The sequence below is a fragment of the Rhipicephalus sanguineus genome, chromosome 8, assembly GCF_013339695.2.
Source record: "Rhipicephalus sanguineus isolate Rsan-2018 chromosome 8, BIME_Rsan_1.4, whole genome shotgun sequence".
Taxonomy (NCBI): Eukaryota; Metazoa; Arthropoda; class Arachnida; order Ixodida; family Ixodidae; genus Rhipicephalus; species Rhipicephalus sanguineus.
In genome coordinates this window covers 86,862,988-86,887,188 of record NC_051183.1, presented here as the reverse complement: position 1 = coordinate 86,887,188, position 24,201 = coordinate 86,862,988, and the positions used below count along the sequence as shown (strand labels likewise).

The following is a 24,201-nucleotide window of genomic DNA, read 5'->3' as shown; positions in this document are numbered from 1 at the left end:
ATCTAAAAAATATGTGCATGTAAGCCGTGAATTACAAGTCTTTTCTGGTGTGTAAACGCTGAAAATCAAAGATGCGTGACCTTTATAAAAATAAACGCCGTAGCTTGAACTGACTCTGAATGGCTCTTTTTCACAAAGCGAGCAAAGAAGGGAAAGTCGTGTGGCCGGGAGAATGGCACACGCCTGAACCGATGAATATTAGGCTGGTTGTGACAGCAAAGCGCAGTTAACTTTTAGTATGCCTCACTATAACAGCGTGAAAATAGGAAAAATAACCGAGTGATTTGCAGTATACAAAGAAACGGGCTTCTGGAGATTTCGATAACGAGTGGTGGGGCATGTAGGTTATCTCCCTTGCAGTGCAATAAAACTCAATTCAAACAAAAAATTTTCTTCACAACGCACAAAGTTGCGTTGAAACGTCCCCTTGCAAGAATTCTGTAAGCTAACAGTTTGATGGTGGCCAGGAGCGGCCAATGATCACTGACAATGACAATGTGGAAAGCGTTCACGGAGGTATTGATTCCTAGCAAACTGGATAACAAGTAATATACATAATATACATTCAATACATCCTAATACACACCACATATTGTAATAATACATGCTGACAGTATGGAATAACTAATAAATGCATAACATCAATCGACGGAGGATAACTTCGAAAAGTAACTGAGCGTGTGTAATCTAATAGATAGACATTTCATAGGGGGTGTCAGCTGAACGCCCAACACGGCATAACGGTACTGCCGAGCCAGCGCCGGCTGAATGGATATCTCCTTCAGGAGATTATGGAATTTTATGAATTGTCTGATCAACTTTTCAGGGAAAGCTGCGATTTCAAGTACTGCAATCCTGTGCTGCCTCACGTCACTTTTTTATGAAGGATAAATTGTGGATTCTTCTTTATTAGTATGTCTAATTGTTGAACAAAATAATGGGTCTGAAGCTAACGTGAAATATTCCTAAATAAATGTGTGGTCACAATCAAAAATGTCGTTTTGTGCGTGAGTAAATGCATACCCTTGCATAACATAACACATTTCTTTGTGAAGCTTCTACTACAAATTTGTGCAATTACCTGATCCATTAAATCTCATCTTATGTACATGTACTTACTTTTACACTAATCACCCTTGTTTCAATGGCCTGATTTTCCTTGAGAGGTCTTCAGACACTTAACAGTAGTAAAATAGTGCTCCTCGAAGTATATTTATTTCTGCTTGGATTTTTCAAATACAGGTCCACATATTGTAGAGTTATACACTTGCTCCTCGTATTCGTTGTCGCACTTCCTCTTCATGAGGGCGTCGCATATAAACCAATTTCTTTTGTGGTCGAACTCAGGGTCAGTGTTTGTTTTGTTCACGCTGACCCAAAGCTCACAGTGCGGCTTCACAGCTATGAGTTGAAATGAAAAGAAAATTATACATATGTGAATATTACTTGTAACAGCCGCTATTTAAGCTCTCTACAATGTAAAAACAGCGCTATGTAAACCATGTATATATTATTCTTATTCTTATTCTTATTATTATTATTATTATTTTTTTTTATTACCTGCTTAGGAGACGTTCCCCACTTTAACATAGGATGGCACCACAATCGTAAATTAGATGTGTTCTTATCTGCCCCGAAAAGTACTACATTCACAAGCATCTGCATCAGTTGCGTGTGCAGAAATTTTTTTCGGGGGGGGGGGGGGGGCACGCCCTTGATCTGACGTGGGGTCCGGGCAAGTAAAAGTGGTCGAGTGTCATTTCGTGCTCTGTAACAAATGGCAGAAAAAAATTCGGGGGGGGGGGGGCATGGGCCCGGTGTGCCCCCCCCCCCCCTGGCTATGCCACTGGTCTGCATACGTCTATTGGTACTGCATAAAACAACACACCGAAGCGTACGCCTAGCAACATGTGTTGCGGCGATATGTGTAGACAGCTAGAAAGCGTTTAAGGCCCTCGATAAGCTGCGAGCTCAGAGACGAACAGTTTAGTTAGTTCTGGCATTCTCGCCATCCCTCATTCCACACACAAATTCACGCCACTACCTGATGCGTCACTTTAGGCTGAAACAATTTTAGCGCAGCTATATGAATAAAGAGTGAAGAGGGTACAAAAGCCAGGAGCATGTTCTTATTATCCCCGTGGGGACGCCATACAAACGAAGCACTAGTGCGAAGAATGATTTGGTGCAAACAACAGAAAAACCGGCATGAATTGCGCCTTGTTAATTTATGCACACAACGTCACCATAACCCACCCCCTCAATCCCTCGCCTTAGAAGGCCCGCTCTCTCTCATATCATTTCTCGCCAGTGTTCAAAATTTACCCCGACCATCGCTTCACCATTTGTAAGAGAGGGTAGGTTAGTAATGGCAAGGACCCCTAATGATCATCTCAGTGCTCGACCTCAGGTGACTGTGTTTAATCGCTCCCGACACTGAAGCGCGGAGACACATTTCATTTCTAAAGACGCTTCGTACCCGCTTCGTACTAAGTGTCGCGTCTTTGGGCATTAATGAAAACAAACAGCCAAGGAAGATATAGCAGCCATTAACTGTGCTTTTTAACTGTATTGTAGTAGTTACGTTATAAATGTCAAGAAAGTAAAGTTGACGAATAGGCAACTTGCCCCTGACAGAGACCGAACCTGGAGCCTTCGGATAACGCGCCCGATGCTCTACTAATTGAGCTACGGCGGCGGTCGTAACGCGCTGGATGCTCTACTAACTGAGCTACGGCGGTGGTCGTCATCTCGATGACATTAACGGGTATTTATGTACATGAAAACTTGGGAGTCCGCGCCGCCCGCAGCGCTGAAAGTAAGTGTGGAACAATTTTTTGCCAGCTGATGTCACGTAGCACGGGATCTTTTCAAAAAGCGGACAGCTTAATAATAAGCCCTAATATACTACGTGAAGGCCTCAAGTCTGCCAGAAGATGACCCTCGCTATGAAAGAACGAAAAAGGGAAATTGTAAGCGGTCGCCCCTTTATTTGATACAACGTTAATAAAAACAAACAGATAATGAAGCCAATGAAGGTATAGGGGACGCTAAATAGACTTGTTTAACAGCATTGTAGTAACTACGCATTGTAGTAACAGGCACACTGCCCTCCTAATACAGACCTCCCATCTATTCCCCTTTCACCTCAACCCCTAAGTACACTCCGTGCCCGTAAAAATGTTCTCCGGCAGGATACACGCGCTCCTATCCCACCGTGTGTCTGCTCTCTCCCCCTTCACCTTACTAGGGCGGAGGAAGTCGTGCTTAGGAGGCTTCGGGCAGGGGTGCTCCTTACACCAGCTGTTATCTCAACATGGAACTGGTCGCATTTACCAGTTGATGCTACGTGCCCGTACTGTTCCGTTCCGGTGATGCAAGCAGATGCATACCACCTTATATGGGCATGCCAACGATTACAGTCGGAACGCTCCCGTCATCTCCTGCAAGCTGGTCTTCGCTACAGTGACAAAAACAGTTATGACCGATGGATACATGACAACACATTCCACACGACACTTCTTCACTTCATACACAACACCGGATTAACGGAGCACATTTAACACAAATAAACACGACAAACATTATGCCTTAAGGGCAAGTTTATGTCGCAAAGAAAAAAAGAGAGAGGCGGAACAGTGACCTGCTCCTCTGTTACATTAAATGCATAGTGACTGATTCTCCGATCTGGCGGTAAGGCATTTTCTGTCGAAAGCGCTAACGACTGGGATCATAAGTGAATGACGGCGCCGTGTTTATTTATGATATTCATTTCAAAATGACGTCCCTCGACCAATGCTCTAGCATCACAAAGCACACTGAATAAGTCGGCCGCGGCGGCGGTGGTTTTTGGTGGGGGAACTGCAGCGGTGCGGTGTCTTGACGTGGGCGCGGAGGGGGGGGGGGGGGGGGAGTCGTTACGGCGGACTACATAGGCATAGCTCATAGCTTGCGGCTGAGGATGTGGTGGTTAAGCAATCTCCACTGACTTCTGGATTCGAGAACCACGTCGGCCATTGCTCCACCTGATGTTGCGATCCGGGGAGCATCTTCCGCTTCTCACGCACGAGTGATCCGATGGTCTCACGCAGGTCGTTGGTTCCCAGCGCTTGAACATCCGCGTAGTTCATCGTGGGCAAGCGGCGTTTGTTTGCGTGGCGCGGAACTCCGATACAGAGTTCGGCGGGTTCACGCAAGCCCGGTGGAAATTTCTTCCTTCATTCTTTTCAAGAGAAAGCGAACGCCGGACATCTCAGCGTCGGTGTGGCGGAGAACCCGCGTCGTCTGATGCATAATTATGGTAACGCTTGAGTTCGGGAGCTGCGCCCGTGTTTCCAGCAAAATGTGGCCCTTTCCATATCTAACGACGTTCATAACCGTTGCTAGGAAGCTGGTTGCCATGGTGGACTCCCTTTTCTCCGACCATGTCCTGGCGCTGTCTTCCAATGCGAAGTACAAAAAGCGCAATTTCTCGTCGAGGTCTCAGTTGTTCAAGACCGCAGTCCTCTTGTGCGACTAGAGCCACGTTTCTGGATCGTCACATGATGATCGCCGGAAGATCTGCGGCTCTTTTGGCTGATGCATGACGATCGCGGGCGGTGTAACAGTGGCTGTCATCGTTGCCGCAGTTGTGGTCATGGCCTTCGTCTTCCGGGTCTCATCGGGTATAGGTCGGTACACAGATGGTAGACTTTGTTGCTGCGGCTAGCTCGCTGGTCCGCGTTGGCGTGGATGCCTTCATAGCGACTTCGGCGGGGTTCACGGCTTGACGGGGGCATCCGAAATATGAACGCGCAGTAGCTCCACAAGACGACGGCAGTCGGCGTGTTTAGGACGAAACTCTATTCGGGTGAACTTGCACCCTGGGAACGAAAAGTTAAAGTACAAGCATTACACGCTGTACACTGATAGCGGCAAGACATGTTGTCGATGGTCAGTAACCTGATCTGTGGTAAGACGCGTCGGCATTTGCTTTCGTTGCATCGAAGATTTCCGCGTTATCGGTTGTGGCCACGTTAGTTCCAGAATAAACTCGACTGTTCTCGCTATGCGCTGAAGCTTATCACAATATTTTAAAACTATCTAAGATTCCCAGACACTCGGGCACGGTTTGCGCAAGGCACTGGCTATACGTGTAACGGACCAGATACATAAAAATATAAAAAGAGGCACGCGTGGCAGTATCATGTAGGCGCTGTTACATAGTCGGGCAGAATTATCTGTACTCCTGTAAAGACATTTCACTCTCCCTCGCTCTCCCTTTTTCTCTAGAGAGCATTAAATGCTTGAGGTGCGCGCCAGACATGCGCAGTCCGTAGCCAAACAGGAACACGGTGACGACATCGAACCGTACCGCGATTGTCCGTGTTATTCCCGTCGTGTGAAACTACAATAGACAGTTTTAGTTTCACGTACGTAGGGGACTTAACGTACGCAAACGTGAAAAGTCCACGTATGTTACGTGCACGCCATCTGAAACGCTTTTAGCTACACGTACGCGACGGGGGCCAAGAGGGACCACGTAGCTCCATCTATCGCGAGATGACGAACAAGATATTGCTTCATGTTGAAGCACAAAGCTTATAAGCACACATAAAACGAGGACCGAAGATATAAGAACTTGACAGGACATCTTCGGTCCTCGTTTTATGTGCGCTTATAAGCTTTGTGCTTCAACATGAATGTTCACCAACTAGCCCATCTCACCGTCTTGCTGAAGATATTGCTTGTTCGTCATCTCGCGAAAACTCAGCGCGAAGCTGTCTACGTGCGCAAGAAACGCGCGCAAAGAATCGAATCTCAAGTACGTGCGTGAGACAAGCTCGCGGCAGCAATGTTCTGCGCATGCGCACTGCTTTCACGTAGAAGCTCTACGTAAGCAAAGCCTCTACGTATGCGGAACTGAAGGTGTCTAATGAGAGAATGGCAGGTACCGACACTGACATGGGGCGATGTTTATCTTCCATTGGCATTACCACATATGACTAGTGACGTGAAATTCAAGGCACACTTTTTATTTTGTTATTATTTGTTAGAACACTTTAAAGTTTTAACATTCTCGTTTGGACATTGCATTCATTTTACAGCTTTTAGGTTGTTTGACGACCTATTTTGCGGGAGTGATTATAATTTACAGAAAAATTTTCACTTCCGAGTTACCAAATGGTGTTTAAAAAGATTACAGCAAACTTACGGGGTAGACGATGAGTAAGCGGCGGGAGAGTCACCACGGCGCAGCGTCTGTTACTGTAAAGGAAATTCCACTCTGGTTCCGGAAGGGCGTATCCAAAAGCAGCTAGGAGTGGGATGGTGACATAAATAAACTTTGCAAGTTAGTAAATGCACTGTGGGGAATTGCAATGTGCTTTTTATCCCTTTAAGTATGTTTTATTGAAGTCGTTAGGAACTTTACTGCTAAGGTGGAAAATCGTCACAGATTCACGCTTGGGGACATGTCCCCAAGCGTGAATCTGTGACAATTTTCGTGAATCTGTGACTAACCTACCGCACATTGCAATGTGCGGTAGGTTTAGGGCTGCGGTGTAATCATTTAAACGTAACATCATTTTTTTACCCAAGTTCTGCCATATTAATTATCGCCACATTTCCGGATAATAGCAAGCTCTTCTGTTTATGGCATGTATTGTGTTCACAAACTATCGGAGAAGCGAACGGCGACACCACCACGATCCACACGACGTGCCGGTGGCGCAAGGACGAGAGAGAAAGCATGCGACGGCATGTGGTAGTTTCTACTGGGTCCGCGCAGCGTCCTCCTAATGACACCGCTCTGTCTACCAAATGCATGCGGGAAGAGCGCTTCCGTGAGTATAAGCCAAAAAGTTTCTGAGGTAGAAGCCAACTTCTTGGGGCGTTCCCCGCTGCCCGACGTTCGATTTACCAAATTTTCCGGCTGTTACTGAGCAAAACAGTGGGTGTAGCAGTACTGAGTAAAATTTGTTGGTGGCCAGACTTGCAAAACTAAAAATAAAAAAAAACTGCAATGTGGAACTTGGCGAATAATAGAAATCTTACGTTTGAAGTCGTCACCATAACATATTCATATTATCTGGGGTTTAACGTCCCAAAACCACGATATGATTATCAGAGGCGCCGTAGTGGAGCGCTCCAGAAATTTCGACCACCTGGGGTTCTTTACCGTGCGCCTAAATCTAAGTACACGGGCTTCAAACATTCTCGCCTCAATCGAAAATGCAGCCGCCGCGGCCGGGATTCGCTCACGCTACCTTAGGATCAGCAGTCGAGCGCCATAACCAATAGACCACCATGGCGGTTGCCGTCATCATAACTGGGCACAAAGATCGGTACGCATAGGTAAATGTAAAAAATACATAACTCTACTCGGCAAGCAATTATATGCCAGGTGTGCTAAAACGTCGCTTACAATTGCTATGCTCCTATGGCTGTTTCAGTAAAATAGGTCAAAAATAGCGCTTATGTGACACGACTTTCATTGACTATATGGTAGTCTCAAAACAGTGATAGCTGACGTCATGTTATCACCTTGACATCAACAAAATTAGTCAACGTGAGAAATAGTTCTAATGGAGCAATTGATAATTTTATTTAGTCCTGAGACCGAGTAATGGCTAACGTTGCGTGTGGTTAACGTTGCGACTGGCAAGCAAGGCATGAGTTCTTGCAACGGGTGGCATTTTGTTTCTTTTTGTTCCCACTCGAAATGTACGATTCGCAGAATGGTACTCACTCGTCAAATGAGTGGAATTTACATAGTTGTACCCTTGTTTCGTCATTAGGTGTGTGAATCGCCTCTTGTCCTGAGAAACATAAAACTGCATCAGAAATTTGGCGACAGGCCTGAAATGAGAAAAGAAATCAAATTATCGTTTACTTTTCATCACTCATCACAATTTGCTATGCTAATAACAGACCCACCCATTTTGTATTACTTACTGGCGCTCTCATTGAAAAAAAAAACACTCAGTGACTTGTCAGTGATCTTACTGCTAATATAAGTACCTTACAATAAATACACTTTCGTGTACCGTTAACCTAGTTCTTTATTAGCGCAGTACCAGTAAAACAAGACAAGAAGAAACACGCAGACACATTCAACGCTCCTGATGTTGGTCTGTGTTTGTTTCCTCTGGTCTTGCTTTATTCGCTCTGCACTTTTGAACAGCTATGAACCAACTAGCCCGAATCAGTCTTACTACTTGTTAACCTACTGTATGACATTTTGAGAGCCAATCAAAGTCTTTAGTACCACCACAAGTCGTAGTGTTACTCCAGCAAATCGGGTCATTACGCGCCAATGTAATTGTTTTAACAACGGAAATTTAAACGTAAAAGAAGACAGCAAATTTCATTCGCGCTGTTTTACTTGCCTGTATATTAGCTAATAATACTTAATGTTTCCCAACGTATGTAGGTTGTTTTGGTCTGAGTTAATTAAGTCGTTTCCTGAACCCATCAGGAAAGCACCACACTTCGTTTTTAAACATGCACGTCCATCAAGTAGGCCCTGTGTGAAGGTGGTTGCAAGCGAAGCATTTCTTCAGTTATGTTACAGTTTTTACCGGAATATTTCGTCCCAATGAAAACGTTATTGTAGGTATCGGTAAATTTCTTTACAGTTTGCACAACTTGCGGCTACTCTTCCTCGACTCTGATTAGCTCTATCGCTTCTGTGGCATTTGTCTAATAGTTATGTTCCTTGAGTAAAAAAAAAAAAAAGCTATTTCTTTGGTAAACATGCTTTACACATGTTTTGGATGCCCGACATCCCAAACAAGAAAAAATAAAAGAAGGCTTGCTCACTGAATGCGCTTTTTATATATCCAATTTGCAAAGAAGGCCATTCCAGAACAATGAGTATATTCGTGTGGTACCGATCTCCGGCACATAACTCATGCCGTCCACCAAAAGACTCAAATAGACGGGCTCATAATTTGCGACATACTTTCTTAAACTGCGCGAAAAGACGAGGACACAAGTAAGGAAACATTCATAACACCACGAGCGCAGACTGCCAACTGTTTATTTTCTGGAAAGCAAGGGACAGATATTTCAAGCAGGAACCTGTACACGTGACCGATCTTTTCAATCTCTCCTGTGCCGACAAATTTACTATCATTGCTGAATAAGAGCGTAGCCCAAGATAGCGGCCAAACGCACATCGGAAAAAACGTGGCCCCAATCTCGCTGAACTTTGCGCATGTGAAAAACAATCATATGAAAATGCATGTGAAAAGCAAATCAAGCAAAACAAAAAGGCGGTTGTGACATAAAAAATAACCTGAACAAAGGAGAAACGACGATGACGTAACACGCTTGATGAAAACAAAGGAAACAATGCAGGGGGTACTTTGGCGCAACATTGTAACAGATGTACGGGAAAAGATGAGGGTGGACAAAACACTTCATGCAGACGTATTCTTGAAAACACCAAGTTCATGTTTAAATTGAGGGACCAGACTGAAAGGGAGATTGTTGAAGCGTATCACATCATTAAAACTGGCGAAAAATGTATTAGCGCGCCGTCTCTTTCATTATCGCTAGATGAAGTTGCTTTTCTGGAGAGTGCCCTGTAAAAAGCCGCTTGTTAGGGGTTTTTCCGTTGTTTGTTTTGTGGTTTTTCATGCAAAACTAGGGTGAGCGCCAGATGCGCGGATTGGTCTTAGTGTTTCACTTGAGGGCTTTTAATTTTGTCGCCCTCACCTTTACTCCTGTTATTTGTTGTATCTCATTGTGCCATACTTTTAGGTGTTCGGGGATGGTTTTACTTATACACTTGTTGCGCGTTAAATCCTTTGTTTTCATCAAGCGTTGTTACGCCATCGTCGTTTCTCCTTTGTTCAGGTTATTTGTTATGTCACAACCGCCTTTTTGTTTTGCTTGTTTTGCTTTTCACATGCATTTTCGTATGATTGTTTTTCACATGCGCAAAGTTCAGCGAGGTTGGGGCCACGTTTTTTCCGATGTGCGTTTGGCCGCTATCTTGGGCTACGCTCTTATTCAGCAATGATAGTAAATTTGTCGGCACAGGAGAGATTGAAAAGATTGGTCACGTGTAGAGGTTCCAGCTTGAAATATCTGTCTCTTGCTTTCCAGAAAATAAACAGTTGGCAGTCTGCGCTCGTGGCCTTCTGAATGTTTCTTTACTTGTGTGCTTGTCTTTTCGCGCAGTTTAAGAAAGTTTATCGCAATGAACCAACTAGCCTGGCAGAACGTATTACTCAAGTTCATAATTTGCCACTATAGGACATTCAGAACGCCGATTACCCTTTCAGTTAAATACTGTGAGAGCTTCCGCTCAAGATGTTATTTTGAGACTGCAAACGTTTTTCGCTTCATGCACTATGCCACTTGGCTTTCAAAAGTGGTAGCACTTCTTCGACTTGGATTATTCCGACACTCAAACACGTCCAAAAACGACCACGACGGGCAATGCCGGAGCCGACACCGACTCCGAACGCCAGACCCAAACAACCACTCACGTCAGCAGGCACAACGGCGAGGGCTGGATTACGGCGCTCACTCTCCGCCAAAAAAATCAACAGGCGAGGGAACGCCGCCAAGCGCCGAGGAACGACCCTCCCAAGTCAAACGCATAGAGGCCAAATTTTCACCGCAGGTCCAGAAAATTTCGAAAACTGCCGCCGCTGCCGCGCGACGACTTCAAGGTGATTATACGACCACACCAAGGCCTACCGATGGGGGTCCTGACAAGCCCCACGCTGGCCGACGCGCTCATCGAGGCATGCCAACGGAAAGTCTCAGGTGATCAGTTCTTGCTACGCATCAAGCCTGGCTCAAACATCGCTATAGTGTCTACCCCCGACCAAGAAGTGGCAGAGCATGTGCGCAAACTCACATCCATTGTGATAAATGGCAGGCAACACGCGGTAAACGCGTACGTTGCAACAGGTTATGGAGCAGTCCGCGGGGTCATTCACGGGTTGCCACCGCACACGCCTTCAGAAACTCAAGAGAAACCTTCGCGTCCGCACACAAAACGTCGAAATTATTCAAGCCAGAGTGCTTGGAGACTCTAAAAGTGCGGTCATTACCTTCTACGGAACGTTTGTTCCACGATACGTGTATTATCAAGGTGGTGAACCCGCTTGTTACCCGTATCGAAACACGACACAAGTATGCAAGATCTGCCAGCAAGTCGGACACCGGACCGACGTGTGTCCACAACCTGACTTTCCAGTCTGCAAAATATGCGGCACCCAAGAACCAATGGTCGGACATGAGTGCAGACCTCGGTGTGCCACATGCGGTGAAGGACATGTGACCGGGGACCGCAGCTGCAGAAAACGACTAAAGGCACCTCGCCGGTATCTGTTGAATAAATCTAAGAACAAGAAGACAGAAGACAACGCGTCCGGACCTCAGAAAAGTCATTATAGGTGGTTCGAGTCCGAGGAAGAAAAATTGCAATTAAGCGCCAAAAAAGGACTTCCGAAAGAACGAGGAAGGGAACAATCAAGATCCCACTCCAGGTCCAAATCGAGATCCCGCTCCAGATCAAAAACAAGATATCAAGACCTTGGAAAGAACACCAAGACTACATCCCACCCCAAATCCATCCTGCAAAACAACCCACAGTCCACGGGACCTGCTGGCCAACCAGTCCCGACTGCACAACTGCCGGTAAGCTGGGCTGCCACCGTATCTCCTACTGCCACACCGATAACTCAAAATCAAGAATATCAGAGAGTCATTGAGGAAAACCGCCTCCTAAAAGCTAGCATGGCCGAGATTAAGGGAGAGATGGCCGCTCTTAAGCAATCTAAACAATCAGAGTTAGCTGAGAACAGATCAATCCCAAACACACCGGAACTGCCGGCACCAACCGACATTAGCGAACAACTTGCCGATTTAAGACACCAGATCCAACTCATGTTGCAGAAATACATACGCTGAAACGACAAGTACGCGAATCGATAAACGCATCAAAAACAGCTGTCCGAAAGTGCAGTAGCGACAGTCCGGGATCTCCGACCCGCCGTCCCAAAGCTATGAAGACGACGGATAGCGAAAGCACTAATCATGGCTAGTCACGGAAACAGATTACCCGACAACCTCGAAGTGTGGCAATGGAATAGCCGCACACTGAAAAATAAACATGCACTTCTAACACAGATACATAGAATCTGCGCCAGTCCCGCCAGATATTATCTGCATCCAAGAAATTGGCAGTAAGATATTGAATCTATGGTTTACGATACACACTGGAACCCCATTTTCCCGCAAATTGCTACTTTTGCCAAAAAGGATGTTGCGATAAGTGTTAAGTACAGCCGCCCATTTTTTTAACCTGAACGCGCGAGCGCCGACCTCCCATTCGATAAGCGCCGTTTACGGAGCACAGCAGTGAAATGAACGAAAATACGCGCATGCGCATGATGGACAGCCCTGTGCAGCTGTCTTCTGCTAGGCTGTTCCGAGAACCGGACGTCGGGACGCCGAGAACCGGCGCTTATCGACTGGGTGGTCGACGCTCGCGCGTTCAGGTTAAAAAAATGGGCGGCTATACATTCCTGACTGTGAGGTACAACATCAGATGATCACGATATGTCCGCATAAAAGAAACTGCACAAAAACACTCATAACGAATGTATGCAGTCCACCTAGGGATAAACGAGTAGACTTCCGCCGCCTTGTCGATTTTACGGCACAGAAAGCTTTGAGGGGGGACCAAATAATAATACTAGGTGATTTCAATGCACCACACTCGCACTGGGGCTACCCGAACGACACGTGTAAAGGGAAGTCTCTACTAGAATGTACGGAAGAAAGGGGTCTAGAATTAATAACTCTCCCAGGAATGCCGACGCGCATGGGCAATAGCGTAGCAAGGGACACGACACCAGACGTAGCATTCACCAACGACCCGAATCGAACGAGGTGGACAAACACAGGAGAAAATTTAGGCAGCGATCACTGTATCATAGCATTAGCAATTAATTCTCCCAAAATAAGAAGGCAAATGGGCTCCGCCATATTAACGGACTGGACAGCCTTTAGGGAACAGCAAGATAGACCTCATGGGGAAGAAAACGCGAAGTCCTGGGCAGTATACATTAGGGACATACATGGCAAAACAACAAAAAAACTTACACTCACAACTGAAACACCGGCAGTGGACGGACATCTTTTACACTTATGGGAGGCTCGACGCAGTCTAATTAAGCGATGGAAGAGACAACGACACAACAGAAGGCTAAAAGTACGCATCGCAGAGCTTGCGCAGAAAGCCAGTGAGTACGCTGAAACGTTATACCATACCAACTGGAGGCAGTTCTGCGACTCGATGCAGGGAACTCTACACACGAAGAAGACGTGGGCAATCTTTCGTAGCATGATGGACCCTACAACGACGCGAACTGCTACAGACAGAGCACTCTAACTTCTCGAAAACGAATATACGGGAACAGACGCCCAGCTAACAGACACGCTGAAAGCAATCTACCTTGGCGCAGCAGTGCCCCAACCACATGGTAAAACGGTCTACGAAGGGCCACCAAATCCAGAACTAGACCAACCTATAACGGTAGCAGAAGTGCACGCAGCCGCCCAATCGTTTAAGAAAAATACAGCCCCGGGAGCCGATGGCATCAGGAATGCGATGATTCGCAACCTAAACGACAATACCCTCACACAGCTAACCAAATTTTTCAACGAACAGGTCTGGGTGGAGGGAGGCGCCGTTCCGCAAGAGTGGAAAGAGGCAAATATTATATTAATACCGAAACCTGGAAAACCAAGACACCTTCAGAACTTGCGCCCCATTTCACTCACTTCGTGCATGGGTAAGCTGTTTGAGAAGGTAATACAAACACGATTAACAAACCACATAGAAAAGCACAGACTTTTTCCTGATTCAATGTTCGCATTCCGACCACATGTGTCAGCGCAAGACGTTTTCCTCCTTTTAAAGGAAGAAGCACTAAATCCCCCGAACGGCAGTGATGACAAAATAGTCCTAGCACTAGACAAAAAGCAGGCCTTTGATACAATAGCACATAGCCTAATCCTAGAAGAACTTCAGAATATTCAATGTGGTGAGCGAGTATATCAATACATACGCTCTTTCTTGAGCAATAGAACGGCAACCATAGGCCTGGGATCAACTAGATCACAACCATTTAGCATGCCAAACAGGGGAACGCCCCAGGGTTCAATTCTTTCGCCGCTACTTTTCAACATAGGAATGAGAAAGCTAGCGATAGTGCTAGGAGAAGAAAGGGACCTAGGGTATGCGATTTACGCGGACGATATTACGATCTGGGCACATAAAGGTTCATACGGAAACAAACAGGATTCCCTACAGAGAGCTATCTCTAAAGTCGAGAAATTCAACGAAGACGCAGGAATGGAATGCTCACAAGAAAAGTCCGAATTTATACGTCTCAGGGCCCCGTACTCGAGAAAGTAGCAACGACCACACATAGAGCTACACCTAAACGGCTGGCCTATAAAAGAAGTGAAAACACTGCGCATATTAGGTCTCTGGATCCAGGAAAACGGCAAGGTAGATCACACCTTAGCCAACCTAAGGAAAACCACGACAAGCGTCGCGCGCATGACCTACCGAGTAACCAGAAATAAGAAAGGTTTCACCGAAGAGGAAACAACCAGGCTAGTGCAGGCTTTTGTCATAACTCGCGTAACTTACGGCCTTCCGTTTCAAAATCTATCAAACAGAGAGACCTACCAGGTAAATGCTTTAATACGCACAGCATACAAGACAGCCCTAGGACTTCCACACAATACAAGTACTGAAAAATTTGAAGACCTGGGGATTCATAACACATTTGAAGAGCTTGCAACGTCAGTTATTCTCGCGCAGCGGGAAAGACTCAACTCAACAGAGCAAGGCAGAGCCTTACTACAAAAGCTAGGGTATCCCTTGAGACCGCAACATTGCGGAGAACAAACATGTCTTCTACCCCATGAGGTGAGAGAACACATAATGGCATCTCCCGTTCCCAAAAACATGAGTGCAAAATATCACGCAGGCAGGCGAGAGGCCAGGGCCAGGGCATTGCAAAAGCAGTTTGGTCACAATCGGGACGTGTACTACACTGACGCCTGCAGAATAGCCAAAGACAAATACACTATTGTAGCCACAAGTCAAAAAAGCACGATCACAGCTACCGTACGAACCACCTCAGTTAGCACGACAGAGTCAACAGCAATAGCATTGGCCATACGAGATGCCGAATACAAGACCCAAGACGCCCTAGTCATCTCGGACTCGCTGTCAGCATGTCGACAATACACGACCGGAGTTGTATCAAAAATTACTGCGAAAATCTTAGGAACGCACATGCAACAATATCACGCTATCATTTGGTGTCCTGCACACGCGGGGCTGGAGGGTAACGAGAGGGCAGACGGTATAGCTCGCGCAATCAGTATCCGGGCACCGATCGAGACTCTCGACGAACCTCCAGTCACCCCACGCGACATCCTGGAGGCACAAAGGAAAGAAAGGCAAAAATTCAGCCCACCACACCCCAAACTCGATATCGGGCACGCTAGGGACTGGCGCCGGTTACAAACTAACACGTACCCCAATCTGTTAATTCTCAACAAAATCCACCCAACGCAGTACCCGGACACATGTCCTTGGTGCAGGGAGCGGCCATCTCTCACCCACATAACGTGGACGTGTACACTCAGGCCACCCGAAATCAATTCGCCCTTATTAGATAGAAACCCATTCGAGAGGCAGTGGGAGGTCTGGCTTGCGAGCAATGATCGGGAGAGCCAAGTAGCTCTACTCGATCAGGCCCAGCGAGCCGCAAAGGCCAGTGGGGCCCTGGACTAGGGGACCCACCCACCTTCGCCCTAATTCCCTTCAGTTCAATAAAGTTTGTACTACTACTACTACTCTTCGACTTGTGTTTTGGGGAAGTTCACAATATCAACCACATCGTACGACGCTTGGAACAGATTACTTCCTCCCTCGAGTAACCTTATGTGACGGTTAGCCAAATTACTTATTCTTGTCTCATTGCTTCATGCGCTGCCCAAATAACCAGTAGAACAGCCGCCAGACCGACGCTTCAACTCACCAAGAGATCCCACATTCATTACGCACTACATAAGTCGACCTATGTTTAACCTGCTCGCCGAACACTTAACACTATGGCAAGCATTAACTCGTTTCTGACGATTTGCAGACTATAATGTGGGCGATACACATAGGTCAACTGCAGTAAGTTCCGAGAAATATGGTTTTTCCTCGTACTTTACTTAATTGCACCAACGGTGTTTCTAGGCTAAGTTGGCGAAAGCGCGTACCCAAATGGTATGCGCAAAATCTGCGCACGGAAAGCGCATGACCTCTGCCACCGGAAGTGGCACCCATTTGACATCGGCGCGCGCTGGGCCATGACGCATCATCCCCCACGGCCATTTTCCTCTCCTGTCCTCTTTCACGCCTCAGCCGTGCCATGTGAGTGGGGATCTCAGCAGCTGAAGGGAAAAGCCCGACTCCAAGCGAAAAAGGAAGCACATGAGAACAGTCGGCTCAAAGCGTAAGCGCGCTGTCGTCTGCACGATGTAGCCGCCGACGTAGCATTTACAAATGGGGCGTGCTCAAGTCGGCCGCATCAGTTGTCCTTGAACACAACTCGGCAGCACGGCTTTGTAGCAACCCCGTAACAATACACCAGCCCAAAGAACCGCTTTCTTGTCCTCATCGCATAAGAATATACTGAAAGGGGTCATGAACCCCTTTTACAAGTAATGATCTAATAACCTTATTATCGGAGTTTACTGCCTCCGGAACCGATTGCCACGAAAATTTCTCGAATCCGTCAAGAACGAGCGGAGTTACGGGAGTTTGGCGCCCGCTCTCAGCGCTTTCTCTCCTTTGTCGTCCCGACGAGCGCACTGGAAGCTAGACAGGGAGCGATGGCGCGGGGAAAAGAAGTTGCGTCAGCACGCGACATGAAAAGCGATCGCTCTCCCCATGTGATTCGCGTGCGCGAGTGTGTCTATCGTGTAGAGTTAGCAGACTGAGGAGTGCGGCGCTGGCAAGTGGCGGAACCCCGTGGCAAGAAGCGCATCTGATCCTAACGCCGCTCTCGATGTATGTCGACTATCGGCCAATGAGGATGCTATGTCTTTTGCGACGCGGAGAAAGAGATACGCGACGTCAACTGAGAGCGCCCCGCCCATCGATGAGTGAGAACCGGCCTCTGTATGAAAAGAGGGCGCCAGAGAAAACAGGAGCTTCGCGCTCCGCTTGTAGCCTTTACGCGGCGTGCATAACTGCAATATTTGGCTGAGCAGTTCATAGCCGTGTCAGCTTTCCGCAGGATGTGTTTTTTTTCAACAAGTCCAAGGGGTGCTTTATGACCCCTTTAAGGTACCTCTGCAATGTTTCATTCTCTTACGCTCTGCTTTACTGCTAATGCATATGGCTGTAGCAAAATGACGAACACGGTTTGTTGGTGAGAAAGACACACATGATTGCAGAATATAATTCAATTTCGGTATTGAAAAACGTAAGAAATAGGAGAACATTATTCTGCAGAGCCGCGTTACTAAAGCGATGGGGAGCTTCAACTCACAAAAATACTCATACACAATAACGAAATGTTTTGAAAAATAAGAATACTAATCAATGACGGGAAAAAATAGGAAGCTTACCAACGAGGAGCAGACGTATTGTTCACTGGGTCAATTTTGTGTGTCGAGCTAATATTACGGTAAGTGAACGTCTTCTCCAGTTTGTGTTCGTCTGTATACACTTTCGGCGAGAACGGTGCCTGGACACACATTGCATTTTGACTCCCTCCGGGGACAGCGTACGTCCGCCTCAGCAGGTAGTATTTCATATGCCGTTTAAAGAACTGCAAGATGACAATATCACATGCGTAATTTATAAGCCGCATTTAGATACAGCATTTTTTACAGTGCGCTGCAACCAACATTTCTTCTAGGGGTCTGCGAATAGTGAAATTTCACCTCGAATCGAATTCGAATTGAATAGTGCCGAATGGTGGCCAAGAATATCGAATATCGAATCGAATATCCAATAGTATATTTACATGAAATGTGTACCCCCAGTTACGGCAAGACAAAGGAAAAATCAGAGACGCTACGGCGTGCGGACACTTTTAATACGCACTTGTTCGAGAGTGGCTTTTGTTTCAGTTATTATGGGCGCGCAAGCATATTGATAGAAAGCCGCCATTCCAGTCAGCAGCGCCACTCCTAAACTCCTCACAGAGGGGGGTACGGTAGCTAGTTTTCTTTCCCCATGGTCGCGCAATACGGATCATCTGACGACGGTAATGTTGTGCTTCATCGCCACGGGTTCTCCGGGCCCAAAAATCTTCAGGCGCCCGTTCACAGCAGCGTTTTACCTGCGTGCCGAAACGATGGAAGTTTCTGAACGAGTGGTTCGGTGCGGCAGTGGCGACTGCCCAGCGTGAACAAATTTTTACATGCAAAGCCAATGACCGAGGGTTTCGCAGGCCAAAGTCAGGACGTTTTACGGCGCTTGCGGCATACGCGACCGAACTACGCAAGAAGTCCGTGCCTTCGTTTCGCGAACAAAGTTGTGAAGGGCTTGACAGTTTTCTCATGTGTTTTTCTACTTGCGGAAATGACATAATCTCCTTAAAGATCAGCATGCACTCGCTTTTGAACCAGGATGTCAGTCAAAGTTTTAACGAAATGCCTACTGTAACGGCCTTAGCGTTAGTTTTTGCCACCCCACCCTAAGTTGCACCATTGGCCTTTATCGCGTTTTAGATATTCGCCCTGTCGAATTATTCGAAACTTCGAATACTAGCCATTCGAAAGTCGAATCGAATTATTCGGTTAGGTACTATTCGATTCGAATTCGAAACTCGAATATTCGCACATCCCTAATTTCTTCACGATGGAACGTTCGGACAAACTTTAACCGGAACTGGGTAGCTTCATGTCTACGTTCATTAGGGTGGCTTGTTGGGCAAGTTGGTACATAGTTCTTCGTAAGGAAATACGTCTTCATCGAAATAAAGTCAGTTGTTAGTCCAGCATCCTACCTGTTCCTGTCTCTTTTTCCTGGCTCAGTTTCTTCTCTTTTCTTTAGTGCTGCTGGCATTTCCTTACGAAGAATGTCTACGTTCAGTTCAGCGTACAAAATCTGACGTATCCAATACATTGTCTCTTTTGCATTGTCCCGCGTAGCGTGCCCGTTCCTGTGTTATGAACGCAGCCAGGCCAATCACTTTTGAGTGATTGAATGAGCCAATTCACTTTGGACATATTGTCGTGATAACTGGTGCGGAAGCCTGACGAGACGCCTACTGACGACACTGATTGAAAACAATTTTGCCACGCTTATAATGGTGTGTGCCTTTGCGCAAGTACGTGCAGCTTCATTCTCCCAGGAGAAATGTAGCGATTTCACGCCTTGAACACTCTGAAGTATCCCAAACCGGACTGCACATGCACTGCACACAACTTCCCTCGTGAGCATTCACACCGTCATAATATGCAATATAATACCAAACATTGTAATTGTAAACTTATCTCACACTTAGGGAACAATAGTCAATGAGTAAGAAATAGCATTCTTTATTATCCCATTACCTCGATTATGGGCCCTTGTTGAAAGCGTACGCCAAATATTATTGCGATAGTAATTATATGGACAGTCTCGGCTGATTTTTGGCGTCGCCGCCGTCATGCACCGTACATGTATATGTCTATATATCTATATCAAAGCCGCAAAGAAAAATAATTCAGAAAAACGTTCCGACGCGCGGAATCGAACGGGCGACATCCCGCTTTCCAGCGCGCGGCGTTAGACGGTTAGGCCTCCAAGAGCACCGTCTTTCAGCCCGCCAACGGCGAGCTATTTATAACACCACTTACATCAGCATGCTTTCTTAGTTACCACATAGATGACGCGATGTGCACGCGTGGCGCGCTTTAAAGATCGTCGCCCCGTTCCTGCGAACGCCATTGCTCTTCGACCTACAGGGCGTGGTCGCCTTCGTGCGCGTATCTCGAGGAAAGAAGGGGGCGGCTGGCGGGGGGGGGGGGAGGGGGGTTGTATGTCTTGTGCTTTCCCCGCGATGTCCGCGCTGAAGTCACAGAGCGTACGAAGGTTGCTTCGTTCGCTCTATTTTTAATTTAATACATTGACCCATGCTCTAGTTTCGCGCTACTACCGTTGTAAATAGTAAAGTATTAGTTTTAAGCAAGTCCGATATTGCTTGCCGCTGTGCTCAACCACTGCAAAAAAGAATAGCTCAATTTCAGCTTTATTTTAATGAAACTCGCCTAAACAACACACCTTTTCCAGCGGAGTAATCTAAAAAGCGCGAAAACATTGTGTGTGATTTCCAGGTAAGCAGTTGAGGCATTCTTTATTTACGTGCTTGTATGAGCATAGCCAACTAAATGTGTGACTGTGATTGGCATATTGCCATATGGTGCAAAAAAAACTGCAGAAATCGGCATCATGCTTTCATATTTATTCCTAATGTTTCTGAGTAAATCAAAAAGTGGTGACGGCTGGAGGCATCACATTTGTGACAAAGTAATGTCGTCGTGCCTGTTCAGCGTGAGCAGCCATGGATAATTGCACCTGAAATGGAGAACGTGATATTATGATAAGAAAACGGAATTGCAGTAACAATTTGCAAAACCTGCACAATAAGTGATTTACGCAGATATAATGAAGGCTCACAACAACAGAACAAATGCAAACAGGCATGGTAAAGAACCAAGTTTTTTGCCGTTACCGTGTAAAACACAACTTGTAAATCGCACCTTTTGTAACACGTCACTGGGCGACACACTTGCAGCACAAGATGATATGAGCCTCTTTTAAACAACAAACGAACTTGGTTTACGCTCCTTTGCGTAGGTGCGACTCTCCTCTTTCCCTACTTCGTGTTATCCAACAAAATGAAATGTAGGACGGACTGTCTCGTTGACAGGGCGAACGCCGTTGTTGATTTTCGCCTCACGAGTGGTGAGGCGCCAGACGATAGCGACGCCTTCGTTTCCTCGAGTTTAGCTGTCAATTGGAGTGACGAGGCCGGAGAAGCGATCCAGGATTCTGGTAATAAGGAACACACATACATTGATTATTTGTATTTATAACCTCCCTTTGTTCAACACACCGTTACTGTACACACATCTGAAACGTCTGTTTCATTTTAAATAATTTCGCAACGAAAACAAATTTTTACGTAAAAGGCAGCGCGAACCTCGTTTCGCAATAGGCACTGGCTCTGCACGAATGAAAGCACTTCTTTTCTGAGAAATCGTTTCAGAATTTGCTTTGAAAATAAGCCCGGCTTTGAGTCGGCATATTCCAACACCCAAGCGCATCCTTCGGCAGTCAGGGGCACGTCGTGAGCGGCTACTGACCGCCTCTTTTACAAACGCAACCCGTCCTTAAATACTCAGATAAACACATGCGAGTACGAGCGCCCAAACGACACCCAGCGCGCATGAACGCCGTCTATGTCGAGACGTGTCATACGCTGGAATTGCCGCACACAGCTCTCACAGTCACCTACACTCACTCGATTCTGTTACAACGTCAAACGTCATCACCGACGTAGGCAAACCACGAAAACAGCAAACCGAATTGAGGGAAAAGAGTGCACGGCGGCGGCTGCAACAACGCGCGCCGTCGAAAGTCTCGAGCTTTTCAGCCTAAACGGCGAGGCGCGTTTAAAGTCTCGAGCTTTTCACCTTAACGGCGAGGCGTGGTAGTCACTTAAGTGACTACCGCGTACCCGCTGGAAACGTCGTACTATGTTTCCATCTTAAACAACCGTCTTTAAGCCAACAAAAACCATCATATATGGCGCGTCTAAGTCTTCTGTACAGACTTTTTTTTTGCACGTTTACACGCGCGGAAGCGTGCTGCACACTCAGTGTCGAAGGAAATGTTACCATGAAGTAGACTGAAGCGCATCTCAAAACGGCGTCTTGCACCTTCAGCAGTGCAGACTCAATGTGCGATCAGCAAACAATGACCCTTGATAATTATTTGCATCGCTCATTTTATGGGAGCTTGTACGTCAATGCGCATAACGGTGTCAACTCGTTAACTGAGAAGTTTTAGTTGGGCATCCGCAAGAGCCCCGCGGACGCAGGCTGCTGTTGGAAATGGCTGCCAGCCTACTTCCGCAGAGCTGCTGCAGACGCCCAGCTAAAGCTGTATAATTAGTACCTACGAAAGCAGTACACTCACCCTTAACAGGCGCATGTTGTCCATGTCCGCCGCTCCATGAATATTCCGCCCTCCAAGCGTCACTTCGAGCACGGAACCTGGCGTCAACGCCATCGACAATGCGCATGTTTGCTCGAACTCAAAACTTCAAGACACGCAACCTACGCAACGCATTCCAATATACCGAGAAGACTGAGAGAGGAGGCAGCGCGCCACCCCGGCTCCGTCGGCGAGCGAGGCGTGCCACCGCGTCAGAACGGCGCCGGACGGCTAACGAGCGATATGTATGGCGTATACGACGGCACCTTCATCAAAGAAGCCAATCGAAACGCGCTTCAGGGGAGTCCAATGACTTCTGACGAAATGCTAGCTCTTTTTTTCTGCTTCTACCTTCCAAAAGGGGTCAAATTGACACCCGAAGAAGGTCACGGTGCCGTGACCCTCTCTTGACTTTTTTTTCTTAGATTGTATATTCTGTATAATCTATGGATATCGCCTCCATCGAAATACTGCAGCGATGCCCGGGAATAAAAAAAACAAGTTTTAAAACGCTCGGCGTGACAAAATTACAAATATTGTATTACTCATTGACTTACGTGCCACCCATCCATCCGTTCTCTATAACTAGATTTCTGGCCGCCAGAAAACGTGGTTTCTGCTGCATTTGCAAGAACGATGGTAGATAGTAAAACTAGTATTAGCATGGTTTCCTCCTAGTGTTGCAAACAAGGCGACTGCCGTAAAGTCGAATACCCACTTGTGTAAACCTACAAAGTAAAGGGAATCATTGTGTGAAGAAACACCTAGCACGACTCAGCTCTGGTGGTGGAAAAAAATAGTAACATTGTTCGCCTTGCTGCGTAAGGGTGTGCATGTTCGTTGTTTGTCGTCATGAACAATGGAAATAAGCTGTCGCAGGCAACGGCAATGGAGCTGTAATTCCATTGTTAAAACAAGAATAGCACTTCTGTGTAAGAAGCAGCACTTCTACCTCACCTGAAATAGCTCTTTCTAAAATTTTTGTTTCATGTTCTATACCTTAGAGAAAATAGCCTTCTTTCGCCATGGCAAGTTCGAGTGCAGGCTATTTCACATTATAAGACGTGTAGTACCTCCTAGATATTTAACTATATAACTTGAGCGCCAGCCGTCACTAAGTTTCCTAGAAAACACACCCTTTCGATTCAGCAGTGTCAGTATAGAATGTCGCCATTCTTCGAAATCCTGCAGGTACGCGGATTCTGTGGTCAGTATACCTGTTAGCACTTGGTGTTATAAACGGCTAGTTGTGCTATTTATTATTTTCTGGAAGGCTGAAAACTAGAGGACTGCGCCAATGATTCCGTAAGCTTTTGAACAAAACGAAACAAAGGGTCATCTTTAATGTACATAGGACAGCGTTCCAGAGGGGATTGGGGTTCGCTCCGAACCCCACATCTAAGTAAGTACTTGGTAAGTATTAGGTAAGTATCAGAGTAACGCCACCGTCACCTTCCTATTCGCAATGCCCATAGACTGTCGCGCCGCCAAGCGGAATTCAGGAGCGTCCTCTCGAGGAGGGTTAGTAGACGATAAAATGGCAGCACTACGCAGTCGGTCCCTTGTTCGGCTGTGCTGACCTCAGTATTAACGCGTTGGCAAGGAAGGAACATTACGACTTTGCATGTTCCCTGCATCAGTGAACAAACCGGGCCCTCCGTGACACGAGAAATGTGATTCGCTCTTACGAGACGCGAAGTTTTCGTGAAAATACGTGCCAACTCGCGCTTTCAATGCCAGCCCACAGCGTACGCATACTACCAGCTTCGCGAGGCTTTCTGTAGCCACGTAGGCTAGTTAAATGTTATCGTCTGACATAATCAGTTGAAGCTCACCCTGTTTTACTTGCATATATCATTGGTCAGTGTTTCTTGAAGTGCATGACTCCCATAACACTGTACGCGGGAGGTCGCGCAGGCTCGCGATGTGCTCTTGTAAAACTGAGCGATCTGAAG

The 24,201-nt window shown here is 46.5% G+C and overlaps 1 protein-coding gene across 1 annotated transcript; it reads right to left on the bottom strand.

The window, feature by feature from the left end:
• Nucleotides 1-1,201: 1,201 nt before the first annotated feature.
• LOC119402195 (uncharacterized) lies at nt 1,202-23,026 on the bottom strand. The gene is made up of 5 exons (XM_037669308.1): nt 22,804-23,026; nt 17,662-17,864; nt 7,730-7,839; nt 6,194-6,295; nt 1,202-1,401 (listed from the first exon to the last, which is right to left on the bottom strand). Exons 1-5 carry the CDS (start codon nt 22,909-22,911, stop codon nt 1,214-1,216), a joined length of 711 nt encoding a protein of 236 aa, XP_037525236.1. The 5' UTR covers nt 22,912-23,026; the 3' UTR covers nt 1,202-1,213.
• Nucleotides 23,027-24,201: the final 1,175 nt, after the last annotated feature.